Here is a 17,971-nt window from a genome sequence, read left to right on the forward strand (position 1 = left end):
TGCACAGATGACGTGGCGTTAGTAACACTGAACTGGGGTAAGTACTGGCACTCTCGCTCACCTCTGCATCTTTCGCAATGACACCTTGCTCGTTTTGCCACAGACTTTATCCTAGCTTAGTGTATCCGGCGATTATGGAGACACAAAAATCATCTAGCCACAACCCTATAAGGGGTAAACAAATCCTTTTCAGGGTCTTGCTGTGGCGTGTATGCAGCTTAGCATGACTCTGATTGAGGGTATACAGGGTGTTACAAAAAGGTACGGCCAAACTTTCAGGAAACATTCCTCACACACAAAGAAAGAAAATATGTTATGTGGACATGTGTCCGGAAACGCTTACTTTCCATGTTAGAGCTCATTTTATTACTTCTCTTCAAATCACATTAATCATGGAATGGAAACACACAGCAACAGAACGTACCAGCGTGACGTCAAACACTTTGTTACAGGAAATGTTCAAAATGTCCTCCGTTACCGAGGATACATGCATCCACCCTCCGTCGCATGGAATCCCTGATGCGCTGATGCAGCCCTGGAGCATGGCGTATTGTATCACAGCCGTCCACAATACGAGCACGAAGAGTCTCTACATTTGGTACCGGGGTTGTGTAGACAAGAGCTTTCAAATGCCCCCATAAATGAAAGTCAAGAGGGTTGAGGAGAGCGTGGAGGCCATGGAATTGGTCCACCTCTACCAATCCATCGGTCACCGAATCTGTTGTTGAGAAGCGTAGGAACATTTCGACTGAAATGTGCAGGAGCTCCATCGTGCATGAACCACATGTTGTGTCGTACTTGTAAAGGCACATGTTCTAACAGCACAGGTAGAGTATCCCGTATGAAATCATGATAACGTGATCCATTGAGCGTAGGTGGAAGAACATGGGGCCCAATCATCACCAACAATGCCTGCCCAAACGTTCACAGAAAATCTGTGTTGATGACGTGATTGCACAATTGCGTGCGGATTCTCGTCAGCCCACACATGTTGATTGTGAAAATTTACAATTTCATCACGTTGGAATGAAGCCTCGTCCGTAAAGAGAACATTTGCACTGAAATGAGGATTGACACATTGTTGGATGAACCATTCGCAGAAGTGTACCCGTGGAGGCCAATCAGCTGTTGATAGAGCCTGCACATGCTGTGCATGGCACGGAAACAACTGGTTCTCCCGTAGCACTCTCCATACAGTGACGTGGTCAACGTTATCTTGTACAGCAGCAACTTCTCTGACGCTGACATTAGGGTTATCGTCAACTGCACGAATAATTGCCTCATCCATTGCAGGTGTCCTCGTCGTTCTAGGTCTTCCCCAGTCGCGAGTAATAGGCTGGAATGTTCCGTGCTCCCTAAGACGCCGATCAATTGCTTCGAATGTCTTCCTGTCGGGACACTTTCGTTCTGGAAATCTGTCTCGATACAAACGTACCGCGCCACGGCTATTGCCCCGTGCTAATCCATACATTAAATGGGCATCTGCCAACTCCGCATTTGTAAACATTGCACTGACTGCAAATCCACGTTCGTGATGAACACTAACCTGTTGATGCTACGTACTGATGTGCTTGATGCTAGTACTGTAGAGCAATGAGTCGCATGTCAACGCAAGAACCGAAGTTAACATTACCTTCCTTCAATTGGGCCAACTGGCGGTGAATCGAGGAAGTACAGTACATACTGACGAAACTAAAATGAGCTCTAACATGGAAATTAAGCGTTTCCGGACACATGTCCACATAACATCTTTTCTTCATTTGTGTGTGAGGAATGTTTCCTGAAAGTTTGGCCGTACCTTTTTGTAACACCCTGTATAAGCACCAACGTGTAGGCAAGAGATTAATGTGACATGTGTGCCTTTCTGATGTGTAAGTGATACATGCGGAAACGTGTACTATGGCGACGTTATTACCAAATGCGTCAAAACAGGAACATATTGCTGTTATTCTTTTCTTGGCTACCGTAGAACCAACAGCAGTAGACATCCATCGGAATTTAAAGAATGTATATGGAGCAGCACATCTGTCGAAAACCATCATTGTGGAATGGTGTGCCAAGTTAATGATAACGCACGTCCGCATGTCACAAAGTCTTGATGCGTATGTTACCCCGGCTCAACTGAGAGATATTTGAGTACGTGTCCAGTAGCCTTGATCTCTCCCCATGCAATTATCATGTCATCGGTCGATTAAAAAGTACCTGGAAGAGTCGACGATTCTATTGGACGAGGCTGTGCAGCATTCAGTTGCTGACTTCTTCACACAGCAGGAAACGGCTGTTTCACCATGCGGGTATCTTCACCCTACTGCGTCTGTGGGATGTTTGCCTCAATGCTCACAGCTATTATGCCTAATTGGCATTCCGATTCTGAAGTGCAGAACTGTTTGATCCTGCCCCCCTCCCCCTCCCATATCTAATAAATGCCAAGTCATGAAACAGCCGACCCCGCCATAAGCGGGGCAAGCGCTCTGAGGAAAAACAGTGTACCATGGCTTCGAATTACAATAATCTTAATGTGAGAAAAAATTTACAAAGAAGATATTTTTCATTTATTTTTATTTCGAGGATGGATCTGTTCTTCAGTAGAAATCTATATAGTCAGCAGTCTTCTTTAAATCGGTGTTATGCGGTGCACATCTCTCGATGCGCTTTAAGATTTAGTATAGGCAATCCTGTTCACGTCAAAACGTTGTCCGAGGATCGGAGTGACGTCCCGCAAAGAGCATAGGTTTGGTCTGCTGGTCCAGTATGAGGAACGGGAAGGGATGGTCTGCTTTGAAGAAGATGCGATGTGGCTGCCAATGACCCGTGGCTCATCTGCATGGTATTACACGACTGAAAATATTAGGTCTACAACTTTGCTTCCGCCGTTTCGCAATAGACGGCAGTAGCTGCAATTGGGGTTCAGGTGGTTGGTCATAGGTATAATACAGTAAGCTAAGGTATCTGTAAACAAATGCCATAAAAATACTAGTCGATTTCTGATTGAATAATAAGGTTAATCTCGATTAAGTACGTCAACTTCCGCAGCCATTTCTCGCCATTTGCGGGAAGTTTCAATTTTCTGCTTTAACATGAAGAAATCTGCGTCTGTGGCTCTTAAAATGCTGGGTAAGACCAATGGCGAGGGAACTATTAGTGGAGGAACATGTAGATAATGTTTTCAACGCCTTAAGAACGGTGATTTTGATGTCGAAGACCGTCATGGCGGTGGTAGACAGAACGTTTTCGTAGTTACTGAAACAGATGAAGACAGTCACAGGACATCATTATCGAAAGCATCTGATGCGTTCGAGCCCAGCATTGAAACACAGATGGCCACAATACAGCGAGAGACACGTAAAGGTAATTTTGCATCAGGTCAGTGCTCGACCCCATGTCGCAAAACCCGTCAAAATACACATGGACACGTTGAAATGAGAAGTACTATCCCTTCCGCCGTATTCTCCATTCGTTGCTCTCTCTGACTACCACCTTTTGCGATCTGTGGCTTACAATCTGCCTGACCAGCACTTCGGATCATATGAACAAATGCAAAATTGAATCGATTCATGGATCCCCACAAAAGACGCCCAGTTCTTCCGCCACGGGATTCGTATGCTATCCGAAAGATGGGAGAATGTAATGGCCACCGATGGGCAATACTATGAATGATACGAGGGCAGTTCAATAAGTAATGTAACACATTTTTTTTCTGAAACAGGGGTTGTTTTATTCAGCATTGAAATACATCAGGTTATTCCCCAATCTTTTAGCTACACAACACTATTTTTCAACGTAATCTCCATTCAATGCTACGGCCTTACGCCACCTTGAAATGAGGGCCTGTATGCCTGCACGGTACCATTCCACTGGTCGATGTCGGAGCCAACGTCGTACTGCATCAATAACTTCTTCATCATCCGCGTAGTGCCTCCCACGGATTGCGTCCTTCATTGGGCCAAACATATGGAAATCCGACGGTGCGAGATCGGGGCTGTAGGGTGCATGAGGAAGAACAGTCCACTGAAGTTTTGTGAGCTCCTCTCGGGTGCGAAGACTTGTGTGAGGTCTTGCGTTGTCATGAAGAAGGAGAAGTTCGTTCAGATTTTTGTGCCTACGAACACGCTGAAGTCGTTTCTTCAATTTCTGAAGAGTAGCACAATACACTTCAGAGTTGATCGTTTGACCATGGGGAAGGACATCGAACAGAATAACCCCTTCAGCGTCCCAGAAGACTGTAACCATGACTTTACCGGCTGAGGGTATGGCTTTAAACTTTTTCTTGGTAGGGGAGTGGGTGTGGCGCCACTCCATTGATTGCCGTTTTGTTTCAGGTTCGAAGTGATGAACCCATGTTTCATCGCCTGTAACAATATTTGACAAGAAATTGTCACCCTCAGCCACATGACGAGCAAGCAATTCCGCACAGATGGTTCTCCTTTGCTCTTTATGGTGTTCGGTTAGACAACGAGGGACCCAGCGGGAACAAACCTTTGAATATCCCAACTGGTGAACAATTGTGACAGCAATACCAACAGAGATGTCAAGTTGAGCACTGAGTTGTTTGATGGTGATCCGTCTATCATCTCGAAAGAGTGTGTTCGCACGCTCCGCCATTGCAGGAGTCACAGCTGTGCACGGCCGGCCCGCACGCGGGAGATCAGACAGTCTTGCTTGACCTTGCGGCGATGATGACACACGCTTTGCCCAACGACTCACCGTGCTTTTGTCCACTGCCAGATCACCGTAGACATTCTGCAAGTGCCTATGAATATCTGAGATGCCCTGGTTTTCCGCCAAAAGAAACTCGATCACTGCCCGTTGTTTGCAACGCACATCCGTTACAGACGCCATTTTAACAGCTCCGTACAGCGCTGCCACCTGTCGGAAGTCAATGAAACTATACGAGACGAAGCGGGAATGTTTGAAAATATTCCATAAGAAATTTCCGGTTTTTTCAACCAAAATTGGCCGAGAAAAAAAATGTGTTGCATTACTTATTGAACTGCCCTCGTAATTTCTTTTGTAAGTTTTTCGCAATAAAGCCCCGAACTTCGAGAAACAACGGCGGAAACAAAGTTGTAGACCTAGTATATATGAGTTCTTAACTAATATTTTTATTCTGTTTCAAAAATGATCTTAATTTAATTATATCATTTACAGTTTCTTTATAAAGGGAGACGCACTGCGCCTTGTAATGTAGCATTGCAGAGAGTGCTTGCAAATAATCGCATGAAATCAGCGGAAGGAATCACTCCTGAGTTTCAAAGTGCTACCAGTTCAGCTAGCGCAATGACTGTATTTACGGGGTTAGAAAGAGTGAGGTACAATTGTTGAACAGCTCCTCATGAACCACAAGTTTCTGTGGTCAGCGCTGGGGGACGCCAATGCACAGTGGATGATTGATTTGGGGTGAAGAATCACGCTATACCGTATGGCAATCCGGTGGAAGGATTTGGGTTTGACGAATGCCTGGAGAGGGTTACCTGCAGTGATGTGCAGGGCCAAAACTTAAATATTGAGGCCGTGTTGTTACGGTAGGCGGTTGTTCGTCGTGGTTAGGAAGTTGTTCCGTTGTTATGCGTAAGTAAACGCTAAAAGCGGAAGAGTACGAACACATTTTACGGCATTGTGCCTTACAGCCTTAAGTACAGAAATATTTCGGAGGCGATAACTGCATTAACATTACGATGCAACCTGTCAACGCTGCTGCTCTCAGACTGGAATTCATATGATCCAGTTGTGCACAACGATCGTTGATTATCGAAATGGAGAAAAGAACAGCAATCGACCACGAAATCCGTCGTTTTATTAGATCATATCCAGATTTCAACAATTACATAGTCATCTTCAGTGCATATAACGATAGGTGACATTAGTCCAAAGTATCACGTAGTAAACAGTATTGGTTGGTGTAGAGCGCAGACTCCTGTACGCTCTACACCATACAATACTGCTGATTAGTTCTTGAGCCTACTCGAATAGTAGACGGTTGTGAAAACACATTTGACCTTTAAGCAACAAATAATCCTAGGCTAATAACGAGTATCAAAACGGGTACAGGGATTAGTGAACACAGGGTTGCCGTGGTAAGACGGAATACCACAACTGCCAAATACTCCAAAAATAAACAAAAATTGTATCTATTCAAAAAAGGAGATAAAAATTCTCAACTCCTTCCAAATTAACAACGTGAATGTAAACCAGATGTGGCTTGAATTCAAAAAAATAGTATCGACAGCATTTGAGATATTTACATCAAATAAATTAAGAAACGACGGAACTGATCCCCCAAAATACACAGAACACGTCCTAACACTGTTCCAGAAACTACGGAAAAAGCATGCCAAATTTAAACGAATGTAAAATCCCCAAGATTGTTAGAAAATCCAAAGAGATTCTGGTCGTAAGTAAAGTATGCTAGCGGCAAGACACAATGAATGTCTTCTCTGCGTGATAGCGCAGGAATTACTATCGATGACGGTGTTGCCAAAGCAGAGTTACTAAACACAGCATTCTGAAATTCCTTCACCAAAGAAAACGAAGTAAATGTTCCAGAATTCGAATCAGAACAGCTGCCAACATGAGTAATTTGGAAGTAGACATCTTAGAAGTAGAGAAACAAATCACTTCCCCAAATGCAAGTCTTCCGGTTCAGATAACATACCAATTAACGCTTGCTCGTAGAAACACCGGTACCCAAAGACTGGAAAATTGCACAGGTCACACCAACATTCAAGAAAGGCAATAGGAATAATCAACTAAATCACAGGACTAGTTCGTTAATGTCGATATGCAGCAGGATTTTAGAACAAATATGTTCGAAAATTATTAATTATCTCGAAGAGAACGGTTGGTTGATTCGGAGGATGGGACCAAACTGCGAGGTCATCAGTCCCATAGGATTAAGGAAGGATGGGGTAGGAAGGTGTCAGTGCACTTTCGAAGGAACCATCCCGGCATTTACCTGAAGCGATTTATGAAAATCACGCAAACCCTAAATCACGATGGCCGGATGCGAGTTTGAACCGTCGTCCTGTCAAATGAGGGTCCAGCCGAAGAGAACGGTCTATTGACACAGAGTCAACACAGATTCAGAAAACATCGTTCTTGTGAAGTAAGTAGCTCTTTACTCATACGAAGTGTTGAGTGCTAATGACAGGGATTTCAGACTGATTCCATATTTCTGCATTTCCAGAAGGCTTTTGGCACTGTACCTCACAAGAAGCTTGTAATCAAATCGTGCACTTGTGGGATATTGTTCCAGCTATGCAACTGGTTTTGTGATTTCCTGTCAGAGAGATCACTGTTCGTAATAATTGATAGAAAGTCATCGAGGTAAAACAGAAGTGCCCGCATCTCGTGGTCGTGCGGTAGCGTTCTCGCTTCCCACGCCCGGGTTCCCGGGTTCGATTCCCGGCGGGGTCAGGGATTTTCTCTGCCTCGTGATGGCTGGGTGTTGTGTGCTGTCCTTAGGTTAGTTAGGTTTAAGTAGTTCTAAGTTCTAGGGGACTTATGACCACAGCAGTTGAGTCCCATAGTGCTCAGAGCCATTTGAACCATTTTTAAAACAGAAGTGATTTATGGCGTTCCCCAAGGTAGTATTATAGGCCCTCTGCTATTCCCTGTCTATATAAACGGGTCAGGATACAATCTGAGCAGCCATCTTAAATTTTTTGTAGATGATGCTATCGTTTGTCGTCTAATAAAGTCATCAGAAGATTAAAACCAATTGCAAAACGGTTTAGATAAGATATCTATATTGTGGGAAAATCGGCAATTGACTCTAAATAATGAAAAGAGTGAGATCATCTACATGAGTGGTAAAATTAATCGATTGAACTTCGGTTACATGATGAATCAGTCAAATCTAAAGGCTTTAAAATCAACGAAATACATAGGAATTATATTTACGAACATCTTAAATTGGAAAGAACATATAGAAAATGTTGTGGGGAAGACAAACCAAAGACGGCGCTTTATTGACGGAACAGTTAGAAGATGCGAAAGATCTACGAAAGAGACCACAAACGCTTGTCCGTCCTCTTTTGGGGTACTGCTGCGCGGTGAGAGAGCTTACAAGATAGAATTAACAGAGTACACTGAGAAAGTTCACAGAAAGGGAGCATGGTTTGCATTACCGAGATACAGAGGAGAGAGTGTCGCAGACATGATTCAGGATTTTGGGTGGAAATCATTAAAACAAAGGCATTTCTATTGTGGTGGGGCCTTCTCACGAAATATCAATCACCAACTTTCTCCTCTGAATGCGAAAATATTTTGTTGACGCCGACCTACATAAATAGAAACGATCATCATAATAAAATAAGGGAAATCAGACATCACACGGAAAGATACAGGCATTCGTTCTTTCCGTGCACTATTCGAGAGTTGAATAATAGAGAATTAATGTAATGGTGGTTTGACGAATCTTCCGCCAGGCACTTAATTATGATTTGCAGAGTAGCCATGTAGATGTAGATGTAACTGAAATCTAGATATGCTGCAATAAAACGACGGAATTTGCAATCGACTGCCATTGTTCTCCATTTCTCAGACAATGGTTTGTGGACAATAGCACCCCTAAAATGGACTAGTCTGCCCGCCTAGAGTCCCGATAAGAATCCAGCGGAACACTTTTGGGATTATTTAGAACGTCGACTTCGCTGCAGACTCCAGTATCCAACATCTCTGCCTTCACTGTTTCTGGCTCCATTCTTTCACAGACACATCAATGAAGGTTCCCAAAGCAAAGTTCAATCCGTCATAAAGGTGAAGGTTGGACACACACTATATTAATGTTCAGTAGCAGGTTTTCGGATGATTTTGATCGTATTGTATACCAGCAGAAATATGCTTCTATAGGAACACAAGGAATGTGAATCTGTTCCTGTTTTTTATTAAGACTGAAGTGGGGTATCAGCTGCCTCATTCTGCCTTCCACTGTATCATTAAAAATTTTCCGAAAGATTTGGGTATGCAAACATATTCTCCATTTTTCTTACATGCACCTAAGCCCACCCAAACTCCCGCAAGCTTCCCTAACTGTAACTGCCTCTTACCCACTAGTCTATCGCTGTAGGACGCTCAGACCCATCCACTCCCAGCTGGACTTTCTCACTCATTCTTTCAGTCCAACTCGTCATTGTCTTGTGTCTCTCGCTGTCTTATGTGTCATAGTCAATGTCTGTATCTTTCCACTATCACTATCTCTCTCTTCGTAGTTGTCATTCTCATATACTCTCTCTTTATCACTGGCTCTCACCCACTTCCACTTCTTTTTCCTCTTCCCCACCAGCTTGCACTGTGAACTAGTTAGCACTGCTCTGTCATTGTCACCTATGTTCCATGGCCCCACTGTCCATCTCTTTCTTTCACACTGGCATTCCCTCATTCGCCCTTTCCATAACACAACCACTGTCCAGTATCTTCCAGCATTTATCACTTTTCCGCCTCATTGCCATTCCAACTGTCTTCTTCTCTCTCAGCCTAAAACAGCATTAAAACGTTCGCATGCCAAAATTTTTAGGAAAATGGTTAAAAGTGCTGAGGAAGATAGAAAGAGGTAGCTGGCACCCCATTTTCAGTCAGAATCTTAAGTAAAAAGGTACATATTCGGGTTTTTTTGTGCTCTGATAGGAGCAGTTTTGGTTTCCTTTTTTCCTGGGCTGCAGCAGGGCATGTATGTTTGCATTGTGTGCACGATTCCACCTAGAACGCATAACGCAGTTTGAACCCGACCTGTAAGGAAATGTGCTATTACTGCTATTACTCATGAAGGGTTTAGACTTCATAAGAATAGCTGTCATCAATGTTCCTAAAATATTCTAATGAGGTTGGAAGAGGACCTCTATCTTAGAACAGATAACAACTATTCCCTGTAATTGTATTTATGGGAATCACTTTTGCACATATTGGGTCATTACAATCCACAAGAACAACCTCAGGTGTCGCCTGTTTAGACAAGCAGATCCTTCTCAAATAACATAAAATGTAAAACATCAATAATATCACAAAATTCAGGATAGTTCATTATTTTACTTGGGAGAAAGACTCTCTGGTGCAAGACTATCCTAATGTCGAGCTAAACAATGTTACCGGCCCTAACGAATTTTATTCTTTCCCCACAAATGTTAACTAAATGTGGCCATCGAGCACACGAACGAAACACGTTGATCACAGGAAATACTATAAGGAGGACAGGTCTTCCTAATTTGAGCTTCCTATCATTGGAGCAAAAACTGGCTTGTGATACGACTTTTACATTTAATGGTGTACTGTGTTCTTTACCTTGTGTTGCACAGCGTCTTCGGCTTGGCTGCTGCCGTGTGTCATCGGATCTGTAAATCTATCAAAATCCTATACTGAGCCTGGATGATTCTATGTCAGCAAACTTGCCCTACGTTTTCGTGAAGCGAAAAACGTTAACTTCAGCCTATTCTACATTTGATGGCTACTCAGATTTTCGTAAAGAATTCAGGCGGCTCTTGACTGAATTTTGGAGCCAGGTGAACAAAGTGTTCACACCAATATATCTCCTCTCCTGGTCGTCGCGTCAGAGAGGGATGCCCTTCGACCACACTAGACAATGTCTCAAGGAAAGGTGCCCTGTCGCGCTGGGCAGTTGCACGTCTCGCCGGCCGGTGTGGCCGAGCGGTTCTAGACGCTACAGTCTGGAACCGCGCGACCGCTACGGTCGCAGGTTAGAATCCTGCCTCGGGCTTGGATGTGTGTGATGTCCTTAGGTTAGCTAGGTTTAAGTAGTTCTCAGTTCTAGGGGACTAATGACCTCAGATGTTAAGTCCCATAGTGCTCAGAGCCAGTTGCACGTCTCTTTAGCCCAGCCTCCCTTCCCTCTACAGTGGCGTTGGACACTGGATGGAACAGCCAGTGGCAGTCGCTCTTTCATTTCTGGTGGCCATGGCTGCCCAATCAGCAAATGGCTTAATACATACAGTGTCGTGTAATTGGCTGGCTTCCAAGTGAACAGCCAGGTCCGTCTCCCCCGTTATTAGCATTCCATCATCCACAAGAGTGATAAGTTACGCCGTCACACGCCGCTCACGTGATATACTTTTCTTCCCCCATTTCTCTCCCAGCCCGTCATCTGAGCTTGACCTTGATTACGCTGAGGCTCTGCAGGCCATTGTGTCGCAGTGTGGCTAACTAAAACAAGCTTCCCCTCCAGTGATGCTTCTGTCCTGTTTCTACTTAACTTAAATTTGCAAATTTACCTAAGGGAGTTATTCTTGTCATTCTCGATGCCACGTGTATTAAATCTCAAATATGTGAAATATACAGACAAACCAGCGTCTTGCAACACTATAAACGACACGTAAAACTGAGGCACCTGACTTGTATGGTTTCGAAAATCCTGACGCCTTACAACGCAAATGAAATGAAATGTAATGATCAGTAAAATTTAGATAGTTTACTTCAGCGAAATTGAAATAGCACAAAACTAATTTTATTCCTTAGACCGGAATTTACGTGAAAAATAAATTGCATTTGCTTCAGTACTACAACAGGGGGTTCCCAGCACCTTTCTCTGTGCTATGTCATTTTATAAACTACGTTTAAGTGTATATTTTACATGTACAAGTAGGGAAGCTTTGAACCCCTGTATCTCGGAAACAGATGAAGATGTGAAGCAAATTTTCAAAGGTTGCTCGAGATCGAGATCTTAGGAATAAATCGTAAAAATTACAGGCATTTGCAGTGCATAGCCGTCTCGGAATCGGCGCCTGGGTTTTGGTACAGAAAATTTGAAAAAAGGGAGATGGTTCTTCTAGATAAATGGCTAGAGAATATACCGTTAAAATTTGAGCAATTTTCTGAAGTTATTTACTATTTAGATGTAGATGTAGGGTAACTTTGAACATCTGTATTTTGGACACGGATAAAGATATAGAGAACATTTTCTAGGATGTTAGGGATTGTGATGTCAGAAATACAGTGCAAATATTTCAGCCATTTGCTATGCATAAGCATCTTGAAATCCTCAGCTGCGGTTTGGTGCGCTGCTGACGGTGATGGTACAGTAAAAAATCATTTTTGTGGGTCTTCTGAGAAGCTGCCCATGAACTAATGGTGGTTCCCTAAGTCCCATCAAGCCCAAGGTAGACGACATCAAATGCGAAAAAAAAAGATTTGCTCCATATGCCTAATTAGGAGGCAGTATCTAATATTCATACTCTGACACTGTATTTTAGCATATCGACATTAAGAAATTGTTCTGTTGTGTATGCAAATGGTTCCTAGCCCGAGGGCTATCCAAAGGACTTGACCCTAGGTTTTTATCACAACAGAACCCAAGGTATGAGTACCATAAAATCTTGTTTTTATGCGTGGTGTTTCGGAAAATATTAGGTACGCATGCTGTTGCATGCATACTGGTAATAAACATCAAATGATGAAACAGCATCCCCACCATAAGCTTGTAAGGTGGCAGATTGAATGAATGTCAATTTCGCACCTTACATGAGAGATTGTGTTGTGGTTGGCAGGAGAGCCAACACCGTGTTACTAGAGGAGGCCGAAATGCACGCGTTTTAGCTCACGCAGGCTGGCGTGAGGTCTGCAACAGGACAAGGAAATTAGAATTTAGAAAAAACGGACGTAGCTGGTGGAATACTTAACTTTAATCCATTAATGATGAACGTCGGTCTTGACGGTACATGATTTACAATATCAATGGTAACAGAATATGGCGCCTTGCTAGGTCGTAGCAAATGACGTAGCTGAAAGCTATGCTAAACTATCGTCTCGGCAAATGAGAGCGTATTTTGTCAGTGAACCATCGCTGGCAAAGTCGGCTGTACAACTGGGCGAGTGCTAGGAAGTCTCTCTAGACCTGCCGTGTGGCGGCGCTCGGTCTGCAATCACTGATAGTGGCGACACGCGGGTCCGACGTATACTAACGGACCGCGACCGATTTAAAGGCTACCACCTAGCAAGTGTGGTGTCTGGCGTTGACACCACAGATTGTATACGTTGTAACAAATAGATGAATATGTCACCTGGCATACTTCGGCGATAATGAGCAGATTTGTCCAGCAAAATGCACAGTATGGAATGCAAAGGGATGACACTCAATTCGATGGTATTGACACACTGAACCCAAATCCTGCATGCCAAGAAGCAAAAGGTGAAAAAAGCTGCTGGAGGAAATGTTTTGTTTGGGGGCAGATGTGAGTTATGTCGTCACGCCCCGAGTACAACGGAACACTTCTAAAAAGGGGTTGGTGACCTGTGGTGAGAGGGACAATGAACACGCCGGGCGACACATCAAGGAGAGCGGCTAGTGGGCCAGCGCTGCTTGTGGTGGATAAGTTCTTCAGAAAACTGTGTTGTGAAATTTCTAGATGGATACAAACAGACCAGCGACGCAGCTGATAACGTGAAATGCTCGTGGTACGCTCGTGATGTATGTGTGTAACTTTTAGGAGTCAGGAGCAGGCGCAAAATGTCCCATTGGCTGAAATAAACTCGGAAAGAGTAGAAAGGGGCAATATTTCGAAGCAGTTTAAAGGTAGGTTCAAAATGGTTCAAATGGCTCTAAGCACTAGGAGACTTAACATCTGAGGTCTTTCAGTCCCCTAGACTTAAAACTACATAAACCTTACTAACCTGAGTACACCACACACCTCCATGCCCGAGGCAGGATTCGAACCTGTGACCGTAGCAGCAGCTAAAGGTAGGTCCTTTGCGATTGGCAGAGGTAGTTTTCACAAGATGAAAGGAACGCTTCCACTGGTTTGAAAAATCCTTGACGTGAAGCACGAAAGTACACGGGTGGGGGACAGTTTGCTACGAAAGACACAGGACCGAAAACTTCGGGGACTCTACTCGAAACCAACGTCAAGTGTAGAACAGGGCGCATCACGCTCTGTACGATGGCAAAAGAGGACATTTGTGTGAACACTGCGTTCACTTTGGCTGACAATCAGCTAGGAATTATCTGAAGAGTCGTTGAGCTCCGATAGCAGAAAAACGAAACAGCTATGTCGTTAATTGTTCTTGCGACAACTGTGAGGGCATTGAAGGATACATGCTGCACCTGCTATGCACGTGTATATCGCCATGTTTTCCAGACTAGGGATGACTGCATGTTTTCTCGCCTAACGAGAGACCTAAGACAGATTGAGCTGATAAAATCAGTAAAGATTTTGATTAGCTTTGTATAGGAGTTTCAGAGGGCGACAGCAGCCATGCAGCCAATAGCACATCACAGCTAAAAGGTAACTGCCGCTGGGAGAGGCGTAAACTTGTTGGTTCACCAGCTTGCATCCGCTGTGAACTCGAGCAACCTTGAGTAATACTTTTCTCATCTTGTCACAAAAACTAACCATCCTCCATAGACTTGATTAGCATCCTAAATAGTACCAAACTTAGAACTAGAATCGTATGATTTGTCGTAATATTGGCCAACTTCACGGTGTAGTAGTAAGAATAATCTTGTAGAGAACCTTCTATTTAAATCTGATATTGTTGTGTTCAGGGTAATTTCTGCTAAACAGGACATAATGCGTTATATTGACAACTATCCTGTGAATGTCATGTCACTATGTAAATTCGTGTACTTCTTTGACAATAATTCTGAAATTAAACAAATTGTGTACAACTAAACACCGATGTGATCTGTCATAGAATAAGGGTCCACTCCTAACCCCAGTCCTTTATTCTACAGACGCTAACGCACTCACAGCGTGCTTTTGCTGATGTCTGACAAATGTAAAAAGAAGTGGGGTGTCAGAAACTACAAGGAATAAAAGTATATCATGGCTTCAAAAAAAAAATGGTTCAAATGGCTCCGAGCACTATGGGACTCAACATGTTAGGTCATAAGTCCCCTAGAACTTAGAACTACTTAAACCTAACTAACCTAAGGACATCACACACACCAATGCCCGAGGCAGGATTCGAACCTGCGACCGTAGCAGTCCCGCGGTTCCGGACTGCAGCGCCAGAACCGCTAGACAACCGCGGCCGGCCATGGCTTCAAATTAAAGTAAAATTAATGAGTAAAAAATTGCAGAAAAGACGTTTGCAATTTATTTTTATTTTGGGGGTACATCTGTCATTCAGTGTAGATCTGTGTAGTCAAGAGGCAACGTTTAAAATAATTATAAAACTACAAACAACAATGAAAACTTAGAAACATGGTCTGTCTCAGTATTTATTCCAAATAGAGAAAATAAATTTTTACAGTACTATGCGGAATTTTAAGTTATTTGGGCACTGTGCAGTATGCATGTCCGAAGTGCTGCAGACCTTAGGGTAGACAACACGTTCACATCAGGATGTGGATGGAGGGTCCACGTAACGTCCCGCGAACAGCACAATTTTTGTCTGCTGGTCCAGTATGAGGAACACGAAGGGGTGATCTGCTTTAAAGATGATGGGTTGTGGCCCCCCAATTTGAAGGGAGGCTGAAACGGCAACCAACACTGCTGCAAAAGAATGTGTCATGTAACGTTTGCTTTAATAACACCAGTCTGCGTGATATCAGATGACTTAAAAGTAAATGAGTGTTCTTAAATAATATTTTTACATTGTTTCCAAAACTGTTCTTAATTTAATTCTATAGAGTACAGTTTTTTCACAATACAGAAATGTTTATTTTATTTTTGATTACAGGAATTTTATTTGGACAGCAAGTTGGGTACACGAATATGTCCTGTCTTTTTCTGTGTGTGGATGTGGGAACTTCGCACAGCAAAAGCATTGGAGTGCAAGTGTTTTCCCAGATAGGAAGTTTTAGCGCCAGGGACAAACAACATTTTACATGAGCCGCTCGTAGACCGCCAAAATATTGCTTAAACCAATAAATTCCAGTTTGGGTTCCATGAATCAGTTTGTAACGCCTGCTTCATAAGATGGATCCTGTTGTACGTCCCTTTGTATGAAATTCTGTTTCATCAGTAAATGAATATTGAAAGTTGGAATTTTTGTTGGTCCCCAAAGTCACAGATTTATGGAGGATCATGGATCTAAGAATGCAATGGATGTTAGAGAAAAAGATGCATGGCCTGCCATTGGGCCTGCTACTGAAAACTTTCTAGCTGATAAAAGATATTCAAATTACCAAAATACAGTCAGAACCAAGTTGGTACATTCCAAGCAGTTGTGTTATAACATGAGCGTAAAAGTGCACTTCCTACTATCTCATATTTGCTACTTCCCTGAAAACCTGGGACATTGCTGAGCAGAGCAACGAAAATGCTTCGACTAGGACATCAAGGAAATGGAAAAGAGGTAATAGACATTAAGGTTGTAGGTTCTGTGACGAAAACAAAAGTGGGAATGTTTGAAAACTATACGTAACAGTACTGGTAATGTTGCTTAGACATCTGTTTGTAATATTTTAATGTGTGTCTAAAAATAAAACAATAATATTAAAAATATATCCTTGATTGAAATTTTATTGAAATGTGCCTGCTTCAATTACTTTAGTCTTTAAAATATGAGATAATGTTTTGCGAAAAATGTTGTCATGATACAACCAAATGAAATCAATTTTCAGAAGAAGAAATACGTATTCTAGACGTTATTTTTGAAAATTAATAGGACAAAAGTTTTAAAACTGCAGTTTTGTATTATATTCACTGTTCAAGACAAATTCACAGTGCAGTTAAGCAGAAAAGATAGGCAATCAAAATATAAAATAGAATGTAGGAGAAACTGATTCATTAGAAATAATGAAGAAGAAAAATTCGGCTCCTTTTGTCACGTATGTGTTACGCAAATCAACTGCAAGATAATAAGATGACACCGAGTATAGTGAAATAAACCAAGAGGTTTTTAAAATTAATAGATTTAGCCTTTTTGTCTGTGCATTGGCTTCAATTTCAGAACATATATTGAGACATCTCATGTGTGTTGAAGTAAGTTAATAACTTAAATTTAGCATGCCAACTATCCCAATATCCTAGAAAGATGTGGACTATTTTTGATACGACAATCCGACAAGGAAAAATTATTTAAAATTGTACTGTTCTTCATTACTGACAGTCAGCACATTTAGTTCACTTTTTTGATGCCAAAGTATCTCATGCATAAATAAATTAAGACTTTCTGCGCCAAAGCAAACCCGCGTTGTAAGCAGTTGAGGTCTAAATTATTACAGCTGTTTGTTTCGTACATCCGATTTCGGGTCTGTGGGTAACTGTCAATGTTCACAAATGTACTTTACTGTCGTTTATTTGCTTAAATAACTATGTACAAGAGGAGTGATATGTAGTATTGTGCCAGAATACTTTTCCACATGACACAACTAAACAGTAATACGCACCAGCACATTCGGGTAGCCACATCGTGAACTTGGAAGTTTAAATGAATTGTAAGACGTGTTTTCCAATAAAAATCGATGTTAATACACACAGAAGGATTTTGAGAATTATTTACATACTAAATTTCACCTAATTTCTAGTGTTTTTTTTCTCTTCAAGTTGAAAGGCAATGTCATTACAGAAAGCGAATCAAAAAGTTTACTGATAAGTTTCAGCTGTCATGGTGGTGGTATATTTCCGGACGTACCTACTTCGTTATCCAAGATGTAGAATCTATTTCCGCTTAGCGATAAAGGAAGGTCATTTATACCATGTAGCAGAGACTGGAGTGGACCTCGGATTAAATCCTCTGGAATGCTCGATATCATTCATTAAGAAAAGTGAAGGAATTGCGTAAAAAGACATCCAGTTTTCCATGCATCTTACATGACTCTATGCACTTATTTCCTCTCCTTCTACAGAAAAATAGGCCAAATATGACCTACATAAAGTGGATACCAGTCGGCAGTGGCCCAGCAGAGTATGTATTATTATTCGTCACTTACCACACCTAAAGCATCCCTGGTGATGGCCTATGAGAAAATTAGAAATGCTGTACATTTAGACAAATTTCGAGCGGGGAAATGCTCCGAGATGCATGTATTTACGTGCAGCACGGAGCTACACATTACGTATTGCAGTTTTCTTAGCGAATG

The 17,971-nt window shown here is 42.4% G+C and overlaps 1 protein-coding gene across 2 annotated transcripts in view; it reads right to left on the minus strand.

Annotated features, from left to right (window-relative positions):
* Positions 1 to 15,067: 15,067 nt before the first annotated feature.
* LOC126162935 (serpin B4-like) overlaps positions 15,068 to 17,971 on the minus strand; it is a 91,678-nt gene continuing 88,774 nt past the window's right edge. Inside the window, exon 8 of one of the 2 annotated variants that reach the window (XM_049919759.1) lies at positions 15,068 to 15,434. In XM_049919759.1, coding sequence (XP_049775716.1) covers positions 15,283 to 15,434 — 152 coding nt within the window. In that variant the 3' untranslated portion in view covers positions 15,068 to 15,282. Of the gene's footprint in view, positions 15,438 to 17,971 lie in introns of both variants that reach the window. The other variant, XM_049919758.1, reaches the window with a different exon arrangement.

This window comes from Schistocerca cancellata, chromosome 2 (assembly GCF_023864275.1).
Source record: "Schistocerca cancellata isolate TAMUIC-IGC-003103 chromosome 2, iqSchCanc2.1, whole genome shotgun sequence".
Lineage (NCBI taxonomy): Eukaryota > Metazoa > Arthropoda > Insecta > Orthoptera > Acrididae > Schistocerca > Schistocerca cancellata.